The sequence below is a fragment of the Haplochromis burtoni genome, unplaced genomic scaffold (assembly GCF_018398535.1).
Source record: "Haplochromis burtoni strain Fernald_Lab_line unplaced genomic scaffold, NCSU_Asbu1 Contig_36, whole genome shotgun sequence".
NCBI lineage: Eukaryota > Metazoa > Chordata > Actinopteri > Cichliformes > Cichlidae > Haplochromis > Haplochromis burtoni.
In genome coordinates, this window is record NW_024582397.1 from 2981950 (window position 1) to 2996760 (window position 14811).

Sequence of the window (14811 nt, forward strand, 5' to 3'; positions counted from 1 at the left end):
AACCTAAAACAGCCACCATTAAAGAAAAGACAGTTCTCGCGCTATCTATATCTAATCTAATAGATTTCCCATTATTTTATTTCATATGTTTCGCCCGTGTCAAGTAAACAGGAAGTCGTTACAGGTGTGTGGGGTGGAGACAGAAACCTGAAGCTGCCGGAAAAAGTTTTTTTCCCTAGGTTGTTTGGTCTGGTAGTCACCTGTTGTCACGAAGGTAGGGGACGCGTTCTCGTCAGGGAGACATTTGCGAACCCCTCGACTGAGAGGAGCCTTTTTTTAAGGACAAAAACACATTTTTCTTTTGTTTTTTGTTTTTATTTGTCGAATTAACACATTTAAAAACAAAGAAAAAAAAAAAAAAAAAGGCCTGCAGGTTCACCTCGGAAATTGGCTTTTAGAAGGAGTGGTAGGGCGAAGAGGAGGAGGAGGAGAAATTCAGACGTTTGAAGTAGTTTTCCATTTGATTAGTGACCCCAAGATGGATCACTTAAGCAGTGGGCCGCGATACACCCCAGCGTCGGTAAGTCACTTGCTTCTTTTTGTTCAGTGATGGGGCTTCACATTGTTTTTACTTATTTCCTGATACTCATGCATAGACGAAGTCAACCAAATTGCCGTAGAAATACAGTGAAAGACGTGTGGGTAGAAACATCCCCACTCAGCAAATTTTTCGGACTTAAAGTATAAGGCTACTTGTGTTTGTGTTACACACACACACACTTACTTGATGTCATTGTATTAAGCTGTGCTATCTTGACTGACTCACTCAGCAAAAACTGGTTTGCCTACAGACAAACAAGTTAGTGAGTGGAAAAGAACTTCAATACTCAGAAACAGTTTTCAGTTTCATGTACAGACGAGAGCAGTTGATTGAGCAACCCACACTCCCTATTCAGTTTTTCACCTTTTTAAATCACCAAAATTAGTAATTAATAGCTAAAGAGTATTTAATGAGCATCTAGACATCGATTAATGCACACACTGAGACAATCAGTGCCACATAGCCACACAGTTATTTGTGCATCTGTTTATTGAGACTCAATAACAAGTTACTCAGTGTTTGTGTAAATTGTATTCTAATATAGTAACATGCATGTGCTATACTTCTAAAATCTTACAAATGTAATCAGTATATCATAATATCGTATCATAATGGCCAAAAACAAACCTTTACAAGGAAATTAATAAAAGCTGGTGGTGGTTTGCACTGCTCCCTAACAGCAAGAAGATCCTGAGTTCGTCTGGTCAGGGACTTTCTGTGTGAAGTTTGCATGTTCTCATTGGGTCTGTGTGGGTTTGTTCCAGGTACTCCGGCTTCTTCCCGTGATCCAAAGAATGGCACTTTGCGGGGTTAGGTTAATTAGTGATTCTAAATAGCCCGTAGGGGTGAATGTGACAGTGTCTGTCTCTCAGGGCGTACCCCACCTCTCGCCTTATGGCAGCAGCTGGGATAGGGTCCAGCCCCCTTGCAACCCAGGAATTAAATAAGTGGAAGCGGATGGGTGGATGTATGGAAAACTCTAATAATTCTGCTTATGTGGTTGCATTCCCAAAGCTCATTAATTACACTCAACAAAATGAGCTATGGAATCTTCCAATCTGCAAAATGCCAGAAATTAATGTTTCAGAACCTGTCGACAAAAAGTACTTAAAACTCTAGATAACCTTCTTTTCATCAAGTAACTTCGGCATATATTTTTGAGGGGTTTGAACATAAAAACATCCAGGAACCTTCACAGTTCCCAGAGCAGCTGGCCCTCCCAAGGTTGCTGTCTGAATTCCTCCACCTTGTTTCAACTTGTTTACTCTAGTCATTCTCCTTTGTAGATTATTATCTATCCAAGAATACTCTACGTCGTAACATTGTGTCGATAAATAAAACGTGTTATTGTGTGATTAGTCCCTTAAAGTAGAGCTGGGCGATAGAACGATAACGATATGTATCGCGATATAACTTTTTCTCGATAGAAAAATTAAACTATCGCGATAGTACGGAGCCCCCCAGGGGACATGGGAGAAAAAAAAATTGGGGAGGAAAAAAAAAAAATTAGGGAGAAAAAAAATTAAGACGGACTTTTGCGAGATCTCGCAAAAGTATTGCGAGCGCTCGCAAAAGTATTGCGAGATCTCGCAAAACTCCAACAATGGCGGCAGCTACTTAGTTGTAATATTACTCTTTCTGGGTCACAAAATACACTTTTAAGATATTTTGAGGCGTGAATGTAGTTGTGTAAACGTCAGATACCTGCTCGGTTTACAAGACATCACATATTTGCAAAAGAGCTCCGAGGTTTTTGGAGATCTGACACCCACTAGCTCGAAGCTAACGGGAGGTCGAGACCTACTACAGCCGGGAGGAACACCGCTTTCCCGGCACATCGTGCCTCGACCTCCCGGTCGGCTTCGAGCTGGCGGCCACTAGCTCGAAGCTAACGGGAAGTCGAGACCTACTACAGCCGGGAGGAACACCGCTTTCCCGGCACATCGTGCCTCGACCTCCCGGTCGGCTTCGAGCTGGCGGCCTCCGAAGAATGCGGCTAAAACTTTTGCGAGATCTCGCAATACTTTTGCGAGCGCTCGCAATACTTTTGCGAGATCTCGCAATACTTTTGCGAGCGCTCGCAATACTTTTGCGAGCGCTCGCAATACTTTTGCGAGCGCTCGCAATACTTTTGCGAGATCTCGCAAAAGTCCGTCTTATTTTTTTTTTTCCTCCCTAATTTTTTTTTTTTCCTCCCTAATTTTTTTTTTTTCCTCCCTAATTTTTTTTTTTTCCTCCCTAATTTTTTTTTCTCCCATGTCCCCTGGGGGGCTCCGTACTGGCCTCTTTAAAAAAAAAAAAAAAAAAAAAAAAAAAAGCCAATCCAAATTAAGTAGCGCAGAGCCGAACCAATCACAGCCGCAGCATCACGTCACGTGACTTGTTACGTACAGCACAAGTGCCAAGCCGCACTGTGTATTTGTTTGGGAAGCAGCCAGCCACCGTACACGCCTGGGTAATGGAGGAAATGAGTGTGCCGACTAGAAAAATCAACCGAGCGTGACCGAAGGTTACCGAAGAGAAAACAGATGATGGTTCCAATGCCGGAGAGATTGTCGAACGGAAGAGCCATAGAAGTTCCGTAGTGTGAAGGTATTTCGGCTATTTCAAGTCTGACAAAAAACAGAGTAGCGTGCACTGTAAATTGTGCCGAAAGCAAGTCTGGAAATACAATAAACTGGTGCATGCGCTACGTCCACACGTACCCGGGTATTTTTGAAAACGCAGATTTTTCTATGCGTTTGCACCTTTCGTCCACACGTAAACGGCGTTTTTGGTCACTGAAAACGAAGATTTTTAAAAACTCCGGCCAGGGTGGATATTTTTGAAAACTCAGTTTTTGCATTTACGTGTGGACTAGAAAAACGGAGAAAACGCAGCGTCAAAGGTGTGCGCATTTTTTGACGTCACACTGTGCGCCACGTTATTGTTTCGGTGAAATGAATTTCTACAATGTTACTGTTAATTCTACTCTCTGCAGTGTTTAAATGCTTACATATACACACAGTTACTGTCCCTCCACACATACGACTCGGTTCTGCTTCTATGCCCCAGCTTTGTTTACTTTTTCCCACCGAGGCTTCTAGACTTCTGATTGGCCAACATTTCTGCACGGTTAGGAATCTAGCGCCACCTGCTGCTTTGGCATGTTCATAGCAGCGTTTTCCTTCATTTCTCGCCTTTATGTGTGGACGGGATTATTTTTTAAAACGAAAACGGAAAATCTCCGTTTTCAAAAATACCCGTGTACGTGTGGACGTAGCCTCAGTCTCTGACTGGAAGCGCTAATTCGTCATTCGGCTTTTGTCAGACTAAAGTAACTGTTAAAACTGTTTGAAAAGCTAAGCTATACAACAAGGAGAGATTGAGAATTTCCTTTTAGTTCTCAGTTTATTTGATATTGACAAAAGTTAGTCAGTTTTGTCTGTTCTTCTGTAAAACAAACTAAGATTTATTTTTAGAATTAATATTTTGTTTCTAAGTGGAATTGACAATTTAGTCTGTTTCGTTTGTTCTATTTTGAAACTTAAACGCTTTAGCGGCTGCCTTTTGTGTAGTTTGCAATATTTGCCTTTATTTATCTGAAAAAGTCTCATGTTCCTTAAGTACATCTACCCTGTTGAACTTATTATGGGAAATAAATATTTAAATAAAAACAAGCTGCTGATTATTTCACATTTTACTTGTGAGCAACGGCACATTTAAATCTTACAAATATAGTTATTTGGCTTATATCGTGATAGATATCGTTATCGCCTGAAATGAAAAAAACATATCGTGATATGAAAAAATCTTATATCGCCCAGCTCTAGTCCCTTATAGTTTCAAGATTTTGCACAGTGGAGCAGGTGTGAATGGTATTTGACTTCTACGTTGCTGTACTGTGCATGTCGTGGTTGTTGATAGAGGGGCTGGGACTGTTCTGATTGTATGTGTTCTTCAAATATAATTAGCAATTTTCTGTTAAAACCTGACATTTTAGATGTTGGGCCATTTAAAGAAATTTTCTCTAACAGTTTAACCTAACACTAAGACTTACATTTTGAGCTTCACGAAGAGTTTAAATACACTGTTTTTACATATATGAATGGATCTTAGTACTATATCTTTGTTGCAAAGGCAACCACAGTAGTAGTAGGGAGATGGGGCTCTATGAGATATATTCTTCCTTTTATTAACCTAGACCCTTTATGTTGCAACTTGATTAGTGAATCCACACATGAGAACAATGAAGTGGATATAGATTGCATAAACTCTTCAGTTAGCATTTAACATTATGATTAATTGTGACAAATATAAAGCTTGCTCTTTACAAATAACTATTCTGCCAAAGCAGCACATTTATATGCTTGAGTCATGACCTCATCAATGGAAAATAATATATTATTTAATTATATAATGAGCTTCAAGTTTAAACAGGCAGAAAGAAAGCCTTTCCAGTGGTTTATAAAGCAAACAAAAGGCAAAAGCATGTCGTAGTCTTTTATTTCTTTTATTAATGTTACGCTACACAAAGCACTTACAGAAACATGTTGTTTGTGAGTAGTTGCCGCCAAGCAGGTTTGACAGGATTTTACATGCTGAAACCTTTGTACTCCCTCCCCCCCAGTCTCACCTCTGAAAGGTAACAGCAAAGCATGAGTCATGGCATGAAGTTCTCGTTTCATTCATTAACAGCACAAGACAGTGAATCTCTCTTTTCTGTTGCTCACGAGCCAATTTTTTGCTCACAGATTTTTTTAATATGTCTCTTTCAGTTGGAAAATTATTTCAAAAGAAAACTATTATAACATTTCAAGCTTCAATGTGTCACACTTCTTGTATCTGAGAACAGTTATGTAGGTCACCAATAGCAGGGACATTCCTTAAATACGCAAGTGTTGGCTTGCTGTCTGCTGCTGTTGCTTATCTTTATGATCATCTTTTCATGAGGGCGTGAGATGCTTTGCTTTGCTCTCCTTTGCACCTTTATCTACACAAGTCTAAACCTTTGTAATTTTGATTAATATTTAGAGCTGGCTGATATTAATGCACCTGAGTTTTACATGTTGATCTTTCTCTTATCTGTTTAACTGTCTGTCTTTCATCAAGGACAAAGACTGGGGTGATAATGATTTCCAGTTACAAGCATCGGACACCAAAAGGCTTGAGAAGAAAAAGCACCCAGGGAAAACTGGGGTTGTGATTGGCGTGGTGATCTTGGCCGCTCTTGTAGCTCTTATGGCTGGAATACTAGTCTGGCATTTCCACTGTAAGTACATCTCTGTTTAATAGGCAAATGTACTGCACGTACATTTTGTTCAAAACCTGCAGCGTTGAACGAATGGTACACACTCTGCTACAGATAAACAATGAAAAAATGTCATAAAAACAAAATTAAATTTACAGTAAAAAACACAAGGTTGAAAGCTTATTGCTAAAGATTAAGTAACTAAATCATTCCTATATTTGTGGCATGCATGAGTCATCTCTACCCATCTGTAATTCTCTAACAGTTTCAATCTGTTGCATCAAATTTCACCGAAATCTGACAAGCTTCAAGAAACAAATGCAGTCCCAAGTTTATTTCTATAAATGTGTAAAAATATATAAGCATACGTGGTTTTCAAAAGTTCAAAAATAACTTTTTATTCTGCTTGTATGTTTGCACATGGAAACCTACACAACTTTAGACAGTTTTAAAGCTCGTGATTTTAAAAAAGCTAGAATCGAGGGTTTACTGAAGGGATAGTTAAATCTCAATGAGAGAAAGAAACATTTGAAAGCCACAAGAAGTAACAGCAGTAACACTTGGCATAGGAGAAGAAGCAGTAGTGAATACTAAGCATGTTTCTTGTGCCGTGGTTCACATTGAGTCTTTTGTTATCCTATAGTCCGTAAACACCAGCGGGTCAACAGGATGTACAGCGGGTCCATGCGGATCACCAACCAGGCATTTATCAACGACTATGAGAACTCCAACACTCCAGAGTTTAAGGCTTTAGCAAAGCAGGTGATTTCACAGGTAAGAATGCCACCAACTTCTGTGTGTCAACACTATTTTCATTTTTCATTTCATTTCATTTTTTATGATTTTGCTTCAATCTCTTTTCAGCTTAAAGTCGTCTATTCCAAAAGTCCTCTATTGTCAAAATACTACCGCGAGTCTACAGTTCAGGCCTTCAGGTAAGCTCATGAAGTGTGAAGGAATAAATCCTTCACACTTGCCATGTATGTATGTATGTATGTATGTATGTATATGTGTGTGTAATGGTCATGTGTTTGTTGTTTCTAACCCTGCTGTCATTGCTCTTAGTGAGGGCAGCGTCATTGCCTACTACCTTTCTGAGTTCAACATCCCCGTGGGGCAAGAAAGAGCAGTCGACAACGAAATGACTTCAGTAGATAAGCTAGTGAAAAAAATGCGCATGTCTATCAGTGAATTGACTTTTGAAAATGTGGTCACTTCAGGTACAGTGAAAGCAACTGCTTGTCATTCTATATCAAACATACACTTTTGTTTGTTATATTGTCAGTTGTCACGTTCTATCTGGTTGTGATTGTTTTTCAGTCAGTCCTAACCTTGTGTCTTTTTACTTCCTTTTTTTTTTTTTTTCCCCAACTTTACAGCTCTGGATGATCGCATGTTTTTAAGATCCTTTAAGGGTAAGTGTTCAAGTTTTGTTTTTAACATTTCAGTAGAAGTGCTACTAACAAATCCTCTACATAGACCGAAAATAGTAAACCACATATACCTTACACTATAGAACATGTTACCAGGGACGACACCTTTCTTCACTATTGTTAGTCTCTTTTTAGAGTAGAACATTTTTCTGCCATGGAGTTGAGTAGAAACCAAAAGGGCGCTTGTTTACTTCTTTTTTCCATACCAAATATATATATATATTTTTTAATAAATAACCATTTTTTTATTCAGTTTCACTTACATCAAAAAATGGAAAAAGCTTACTGCAGAATGGTCATGACCACTAACGAAACTACATTTCATTTGCATACTTTTAGTAATATTAATATTAATATATCTGTCTTAAAATGTGTGACAGTGATTCACAAGCTTAAATTCTAAATCTTAATGTTTCTCTTTCAGATAATCTGCAGTTTGCAGAGCATACCAAGGTTGATTATGTAGGACAGATCGAGTCACCGGGTTTTCCCAACAGTCCGTATCCTCCTAACACCTTCATCCAGTGGCAGCTGAGAGCTGACCATGGCTATGTAGTCAAGCTGGTATTTGAAACATTTGAACTGGAAGAGAGCTGCGAGAATGATTTTATCAAAATCTACGATTCCCTGGTGCCCATCGAGAGTCTGGTTATGCAAGAGTGAGTTAGCCCTTTAAAACATCAGTTTCAAGATTCCTTCAGATAAAAAAAAACATTGCTACATCTGGTATTATTATTATCATTTTTATTATTATTATTATGTTAATATTTATCATCGTGATCATCACACCAATTTTTTACATGTTTTTATTTTTATTGCGCTTCATTGAGCTCATTTTTTCTGTAAAACAATGAAATACTACTGATCTCACTGAAGGATTACAGTAAAATATGAAAGCATGTACCTGCTGATGCTTTTGCATTGACATTTCTTTTACTAAAGTGTAAATTTGGTACTTTTTGACTGCTGACAATCTGCTAGTAAACTCTGGAGTGCAGCTTAAAGATTTTAGGAAATTATCTAATTGTTATTTTTCTGGCCGATATTTCGTTTCCAATTCGATTCATGAGTTTCTTCAAATTAAACTTCAGGAAAAAATTCAAAATGTACAGTAATATTTATAAAGATGATAGAAAATGACATAATCATCTTTTTAAGTAAAATTGAAAAGTAACGGTAACAAAATTAAACTTAATGAAATAAAGATGAAGCCAACAGAAACCTCTCATCTGCGAAAAGCAGAGATTCTGAGACCACCCGAGTAAAAGCCACTTGGCTACACCTAGAAATTCTGTCCATAAAATTCTGAACAGAATCGGTGACAAAGGTCGGCTCTGGCGGAGTCCATCACTCATCAGAAACCAGTTCGAAAGTAGTGTTTTATGGCATTAGTCATCTCCCAATGTCTTTTGCTGCTCTTGTCTAACGGAGTTAAACTGGCAAAAGATGCAGTAATTGCAGGCTGTTTGCGACAATGAGCCTGAGCACCACTTTCACTTGACTCTTCGCCAGACTTTTTTTGTCATGCACTCTTCATGCAAAAGCCTGTGGTGATTTTTCAAGTGCCGGTATAAGTTGGTTGCGTTTCTGCTAGATGTTACAACTTTAGTGCAACAGGTTTTGCAGTACCTGTTTCTGGTGCACGTCTCCAGTCTCAAACACAAAATACTCACAAATTACTGATGTGCTGTTTTTCTTAGGTATTAAATCTCCTAACTGCCCTTCCTGTTCTCCATATGTGCAGTGAACACAGTATATGGTTACTGTTCACTGTTGTGAGATCAAGCAACCCCTTTATCACAATCTGTAGCTGCAGACACTTTTCACTCAGTTCCCTGTTTGCTGAAAACATGTTTAGTTTTTATGGTACAATATTAAGTGGTGCATATTTTGCTTTTAAGTTTGGAGGAGTTACTTATTAAGAAACTCTCGTCGAACTGTACATAATGGTGCGGTTATGTTGGTTAAACCTCATTTTAGATTAATAGCACTTGCAAATAATTTGTTCAGAATTTGTTGAGCACTTTGACTGAAGCTGTAAATGTAACTGTTAGTTATAACCAAGACTACATGTAATCAGAAAACGGAAAGCTTTCCGCAGGAAGGACTTACGAGTGTGTGGGTAGTGGTTTTTCTGCCCTGATGAGATAAGTGCAATAGCAAAACACTTTTCTGTAAACATTTTTCTGTAGAGAAGCTAAATATAACCTCTGCTGAAAAATGAGTCACTTTCAGAGGTAATGCACTGTTACATTTTCTTATTATGTGAAAAGAAATTCTGCCAAGAAGCTGATTTTTAAGCGTTTTATACATAACTTTGAACGATAGTGAAAAGTAATTTAACCACACGTGAAGGAAGGCAGGGGATGAATCCATGTCACGAAAGAGTGAAATATGTGCTTTTTAAAGGACCAAATCTTCCTTGTGTATCAGTCTGTTAGCAGTGTGTTCAGAGCGTTATTGTTTTCTCTTTGCTTTCTACAGGTTGTGTGGCAAATATTTACCTAGTAAACGTCTGAGCTTTCTGTCCTCTGGCAATGTAATGTTGGTGACAATGGCCACTCATGACCAGTCCTTCCCAGGTTTTAGAGCACAAGTCTCACAAGTTCAAACAGGAAATAGAGGTAGGAATTAAAGTTTACCTGCAGTTTTTTAAGGAACAACTTAAGTGTTTGACATTTGTGCTGATGCATCTTTTTTTTTTTTTTTTGAACAGCTATAGCATGTGGTGAGAAGCTGATAGGCTCAAAAGGCAACTTTTCTTCTCCCAACTACCCAAATTACTACCCTCCTAAAACTACATGCGAGTGGTTAATTGAGGTGAGTGGTCAGTCCCTTAAATGGTGTACTACTCAACTGTTTCATGCATATTTCTGCTCTGTACCACCCCTGAAGATCACATCCCATTGTGGGATGTAGTTTTAATCTTTTTTTTATTGTCATTAAGGTCCCTACTGGGAAGGTAGTGAAGCTCGTATTCAAAAGGTTACTCTTGTCCCAGCTGGGAAAGAAAAACCCAAACTGTGACAAAGACTATGTGGAGGTCAACGGAAAGAAGTGAGTCCTTGTTGTGCTTTAAAAAAACGGGAATGCCAGAACAAAGCAGGTGTGTCATTGCTAGTACATTTCATTTTTTCAGATGGTGTGGAGAAAAACCTGATGGGTCAGTGACAGAAACCAGCAGCACCAACAAAATGACTGTGGTGTTTTATTCTGATGAGTCTCGTGTGGACCAGGGCTTTTTGGCACAATATGAGGCCATTGACATCCAAAATCGTAAGCAATTTAGTTTTTCAAATAATGAGTATTCTTTGACATTAGGACAGTGTTTCTCATGTTAACCATGCCATTCACAGCTTGTCCAGACAGGTTCCAGTGCAGAAATAACAACTGCATTAAGCCGGCACTAAGATGTGATGGTTGGAATGATTGTGGAGACATGAGTGATGAGTTGGAATGCAGTAAGTACCATTTAGTCGTGATGCTAAGACTACACTTTTTTCTTTCTTTTTTTTTAATGGCTCTCTTTATTCTTATGAGAGGATTTGTCACATCCTGAGAATCATTTTAATGTTTAATGTTCATTATCCCCCTTCTCAGGCTGCAATTCAACTGATATTACTTGTAGAAATGGATTCTGTAAGCCCATGTTCTGGAAATGTGATGGCGTGAATGACTGTGGAGACAACACAGATGAGATGGATTGTAAGGCCTTGTAACATTAATGGAGTATGTTTCATATCAGCACTGGAAATGCTTAAACATGCCTGTTACTTTTTGTATTAGGTGGGTGTAAATCTGGGCAAATAACGTGTAAGAATGGCAAATGTGTTTCTGAGAAGCTGAAATGTGATGGAACGGACGACTGTGGGGATGGAACAGATGAACAAGACTGTACAAAAGCCACAGGAGGTACAACAGATAAGCCCAACTTTGCTATACATATAGATAGATGGTGGGAGAGAGCGAGAGAGAAATGGCTAGAGATGGATTGAATTAGCTTTGGATTGATTTTTCTCCTTTTCTTCTCTCCTTAGGTTTAACTGTAGGCTGCACAGATTTTACATACAAATGTAAAGACAATAAATGCATCAGTAAAGTGAATCCAGAATGCGACGGGACGCCGGACTGTGGTGATGGATCTGATGAGGAGAACTGCAGTATGTCACAAAAAAATCACATTTAAATTAATCATTCATCCTTCACCTGTGCAGTTTAGGTTGTCTTATCCAAACAGGTGTGGAGCTCCACCCAGTTCACAATAAGCTGCAGCGCACCAGCCCTTTGACTGATTTGTTGTTTACTTTGCAGACTGTGGGACACGTGGGAGGGCCCAACGTATTGTAGGTGGTCAGAATGCAGAACAAGGGGAGTTTCCTTGGCAGGTCAGCCTCCATGCCAAAAAATACGGTCACGTCTGTGGCGCATCCCTCATCAGTCCGAAATGGCTGGTCACTGCTGCCCATTGTGTGCAAGATGAAGGCTCTTTAAAGTAACTTCTTATCCTATTCTTTGTCCCTCTTTGACACAGTACATTGATTTTTGTGAAAAATATGATCTTATATTCTCTCTGTGTAAAATGAGAGCTATTTGTCTCTGCTTGTTGTTCCTATTTTACATATTTAGAAGATCTTATAATCCAGATGAATGAAAATGAGTACCATTGGCGTATAACAGATTTAATATTTGTCCTCAGTACATTATTTTTAAGTCTACTTTAGAAAAATCAAAGTTGTTTACAAATTCTGTGTGACTTCAGTTAATTTATCCTTTTTTCAAGACTTTAAATATCTTTACATAGAGTAGAGTATGGTACGCAGTCAGTATAACAACAACTCTGTTATACACTTTAATAAAACTAAGAAAAGCCTCAGGTACTGCTTAAATTATTTAAATAATAAAGCTAAAATAAGCAAATCATGAATTTAATAGTTTCACTTGAAAGATGTAAATTGAACGTTTTTTAAATTGCGACAAAATCCTTGAATGTGGTGAAAAATAATTCGGCCCTTGCCATTTTGCAAGCAGTTATCACAGCCAGACTTGCATCTTATTATATTCAACAAGCGCTGAGAAATCAGACTTAAAGTATATTTTAAAAATGCCATATAATGGGAATTATATATAGTGCCACATAATATGCTAATTATTATAAGTTCATTAATAATTGAGACCGTGAATAAAATCCTTCATCTGTTTTGTTGCTTACTTCCTCAGACTCTCCCAGCCTGGCTCTTGGGAAATTTACCTCGGCGTTCATACACAGAAAATGTTAGAAAGTCCAGTTCAAAAGAGGAATCTGAAGCAGGTCATACCTCACCCTAACTACAACCACTACACCTTTGACAATGACATCGCCCTGATGGAGCTGGACAGTCCTGTCACCTACAGTGACTACATAAAACCCATCTGCTTGCCAGCTGCGCAACATGAGTTTCCACCTGGCCAGGATGTGTGGATCACTGGGTGGGGTGCCACACGAGAAGGAGGTGAGTAAATGATTTGTCACTTTAACAAATATTTGTAGCCACCAAAACTAAAAATATAAAAGCCTGAACTTGAGCTCAACATTAAATCAGCATAAAATGAAATAATTTCTCTTGTTTTTCTGTGTTTAAGATTTAGTTTTAGTATTTATTCTTTGGGTTTGTACACACCTTGTAAATCAGCCAATGTAAACTACTATATGTCTTTATATAAACACCACTTGTAATACAAGCATTTTCAACTTTTTAAAGATGCCCAGTGATGTGACTTCCTCTTTGTGTGTGTGTTTGTTTCAGGATCTGCTGCAGTGGTGCTCCAAAAGGCTTCAGTCAGAATCATAAACCAAGCTGTGTGTGACGATTTGATGGGGGGCCAGATCACATCTCGGATGTTTTGTGCTGGTGTTCTAAGTGGAGGAGTTGATGCTTGTCAGGTACTTTGATATTCTTCTTTTTTTCTTCTTTCTTGTTTTTTGGGGAAAAACACAAAAAACCCTGCTTGTGCTGCAGACAGTGGCATGATGTAGATGGAGGAATTAATTGATTGAACTAAATCTGTAAATGTCATGAGAGAACATGTACAGTTTTAGGTCGTCTTGGATATATTGATGAATAGTATATGAATAGAATGTGACATGCATTCATACAATGGGGTAAGCAGAGGAATTTCACCTTAGAAAGTAGAATTAATGTGTTTGTTTTCATTTTCATTTTTGGCCCGTTGCAGAAGTCAAGAGGTCAATTGGATATTCATAATATCCCCACACCATCCCCATGTATTGCCTCTATGCTAACATGTCTACCTGTGTTCTTGTGCATTTTTCTGCTTTAGGGAGACTCTGGGGGTCCTTTGTCCTGTCCTTCCGGCAATCGTATGTTCCTGGCTGGAGTGGTCAGTTGGGGTGATGGCTGTGCTCGCAGAAACAAACCAGGCATCTATACAACAGTTACCAAATTCCGTGGCTGGATCAAAGAAAAGACAGGAGTTTAGTTTGTATTGTCAAATAAGGCCAAAGGCATGGACATAAATGAGGACTGAGGAGGAGTGCCACAGTTAAAAAAAAATAAAAAAAAACCCAAAACACTCTGATTATCCATGAAGTGGCTTTTACTCTCAATAGTAGCTGCAGTGAGGAACATGCTTTAAGAGCAGTTACAACACAATTTAGATGCACTGTGATTTGGGGCTTGATGAACTATTTTTGAATGTAAATAAATGTTTTATTTTTGTGTATTTTTATCATGTTTTAATGGAGAATAATGTTATTTCCTGCACAGTAGATTCCAGTGTGATTGTTACCTATTTCATACATGTAACTCTATATCTTAAGAAATTCCCAACACTGTTTTTTGTTTTTTTGTTTTTTATATATTTTTCCTCCCTGACTTCTGCATTAAAAGCTCTGAGGCAGCAAGCTCATTGCAGCTTACCTCCTATGGATCAGTTCACAAGTTCAGCTGAAATCTCTGGAAAAAAAACTCATTTCCCTTTTCTAAACACAAAATGGTCAAACACAGGTTTAGTTTAAATTTTCTCTTCTGCTGTAACATGTCACCACGCTTCAATTCTCCACAATATTAGTACTAGCTGCAAAGTTAAATTGTTTCCAAATATTTGTAAATGTGTATTTTATTGCAGATATTTTTAAATAAAAATATTTCTTATCTCCTGCACAGTCATTCACCTACTCTTTGTTTCAGGACGCTTATGTATTGCATTGAGCTTGACCCTCAACATACATGCCCGATTTTTTTTTCTTTTCTTTTTTTTTTTCTCAACTGTCGTCCTCAGGAAAGAGAAAAATGTTTAAGATGTTCCGGAACCACCAAGACTAAAGCCTGGCATGAACTGGAAATTTAAAGAACATCAGTGTCACTTTTCACAGTGGAGCGAGTTTTACTTTGCCATGGACTGAGAGGGTTCCAACCAAGAAAGAAGCTCCTAATTCAAAGACTGAATTATTAAGCCGCATTGACAAGAGGTGGAGTAAAGGTGAAGCTTTCAAACATAAGAACACCAAATTTTGTAGCATAAGGGTGCCAGAATGATACTAGAAGTTTGTTGATGGGTACCAAAATGATCTGGTTGAGGTGCAACTTGCAAAGGAACATGTTTACAAC

General features: G+C 38.3%; 1 protein-coding gene across 1 annotated transcript; it reads left to right on the top strand.

Moving 5' to 3' along the window:
- Positions 1 to 105: 105 nt before the first annotated feature.
- Positions 106 to 14370, top strand: st14a (ST14 transmembrane serine protease matriptase a). Its single transcript, XM_005936792.3, has 19 exons — positions 106 to 520; positions 5633 to 5792; positions 6415 to 6545; positions 6636 to 6706; positions 6837 to 6991; positions 7151 to 7186; positions 7629 to 7863; positions 9689 to 9828; positions 9921 to 10024; positions 10152 to 10261; positions 10344 to 10480; positions 10561 to 10665; positions 10805 to 10909; positions 10991 to 11116; positions 11242 to 11364; positions 11516 to 11696; positions 12422 to 12693; positions 12988 to 13124; positions 13523 to 14370. The coding sequence occupies exons 1-19, from the start codon at positions 479 to 481 to the stop codon at positions 13679 to 13681; spliced, it is 2529 nt and encodes an 842-aa protein (XP_005936854.1). The 5' UTR covers positions 106 to 478; the 3' UTR covers positions 13682 to 14370.
- The last annotated feature ends 441 nt before the right edge of the window (positions 14371 to 14811 follow it).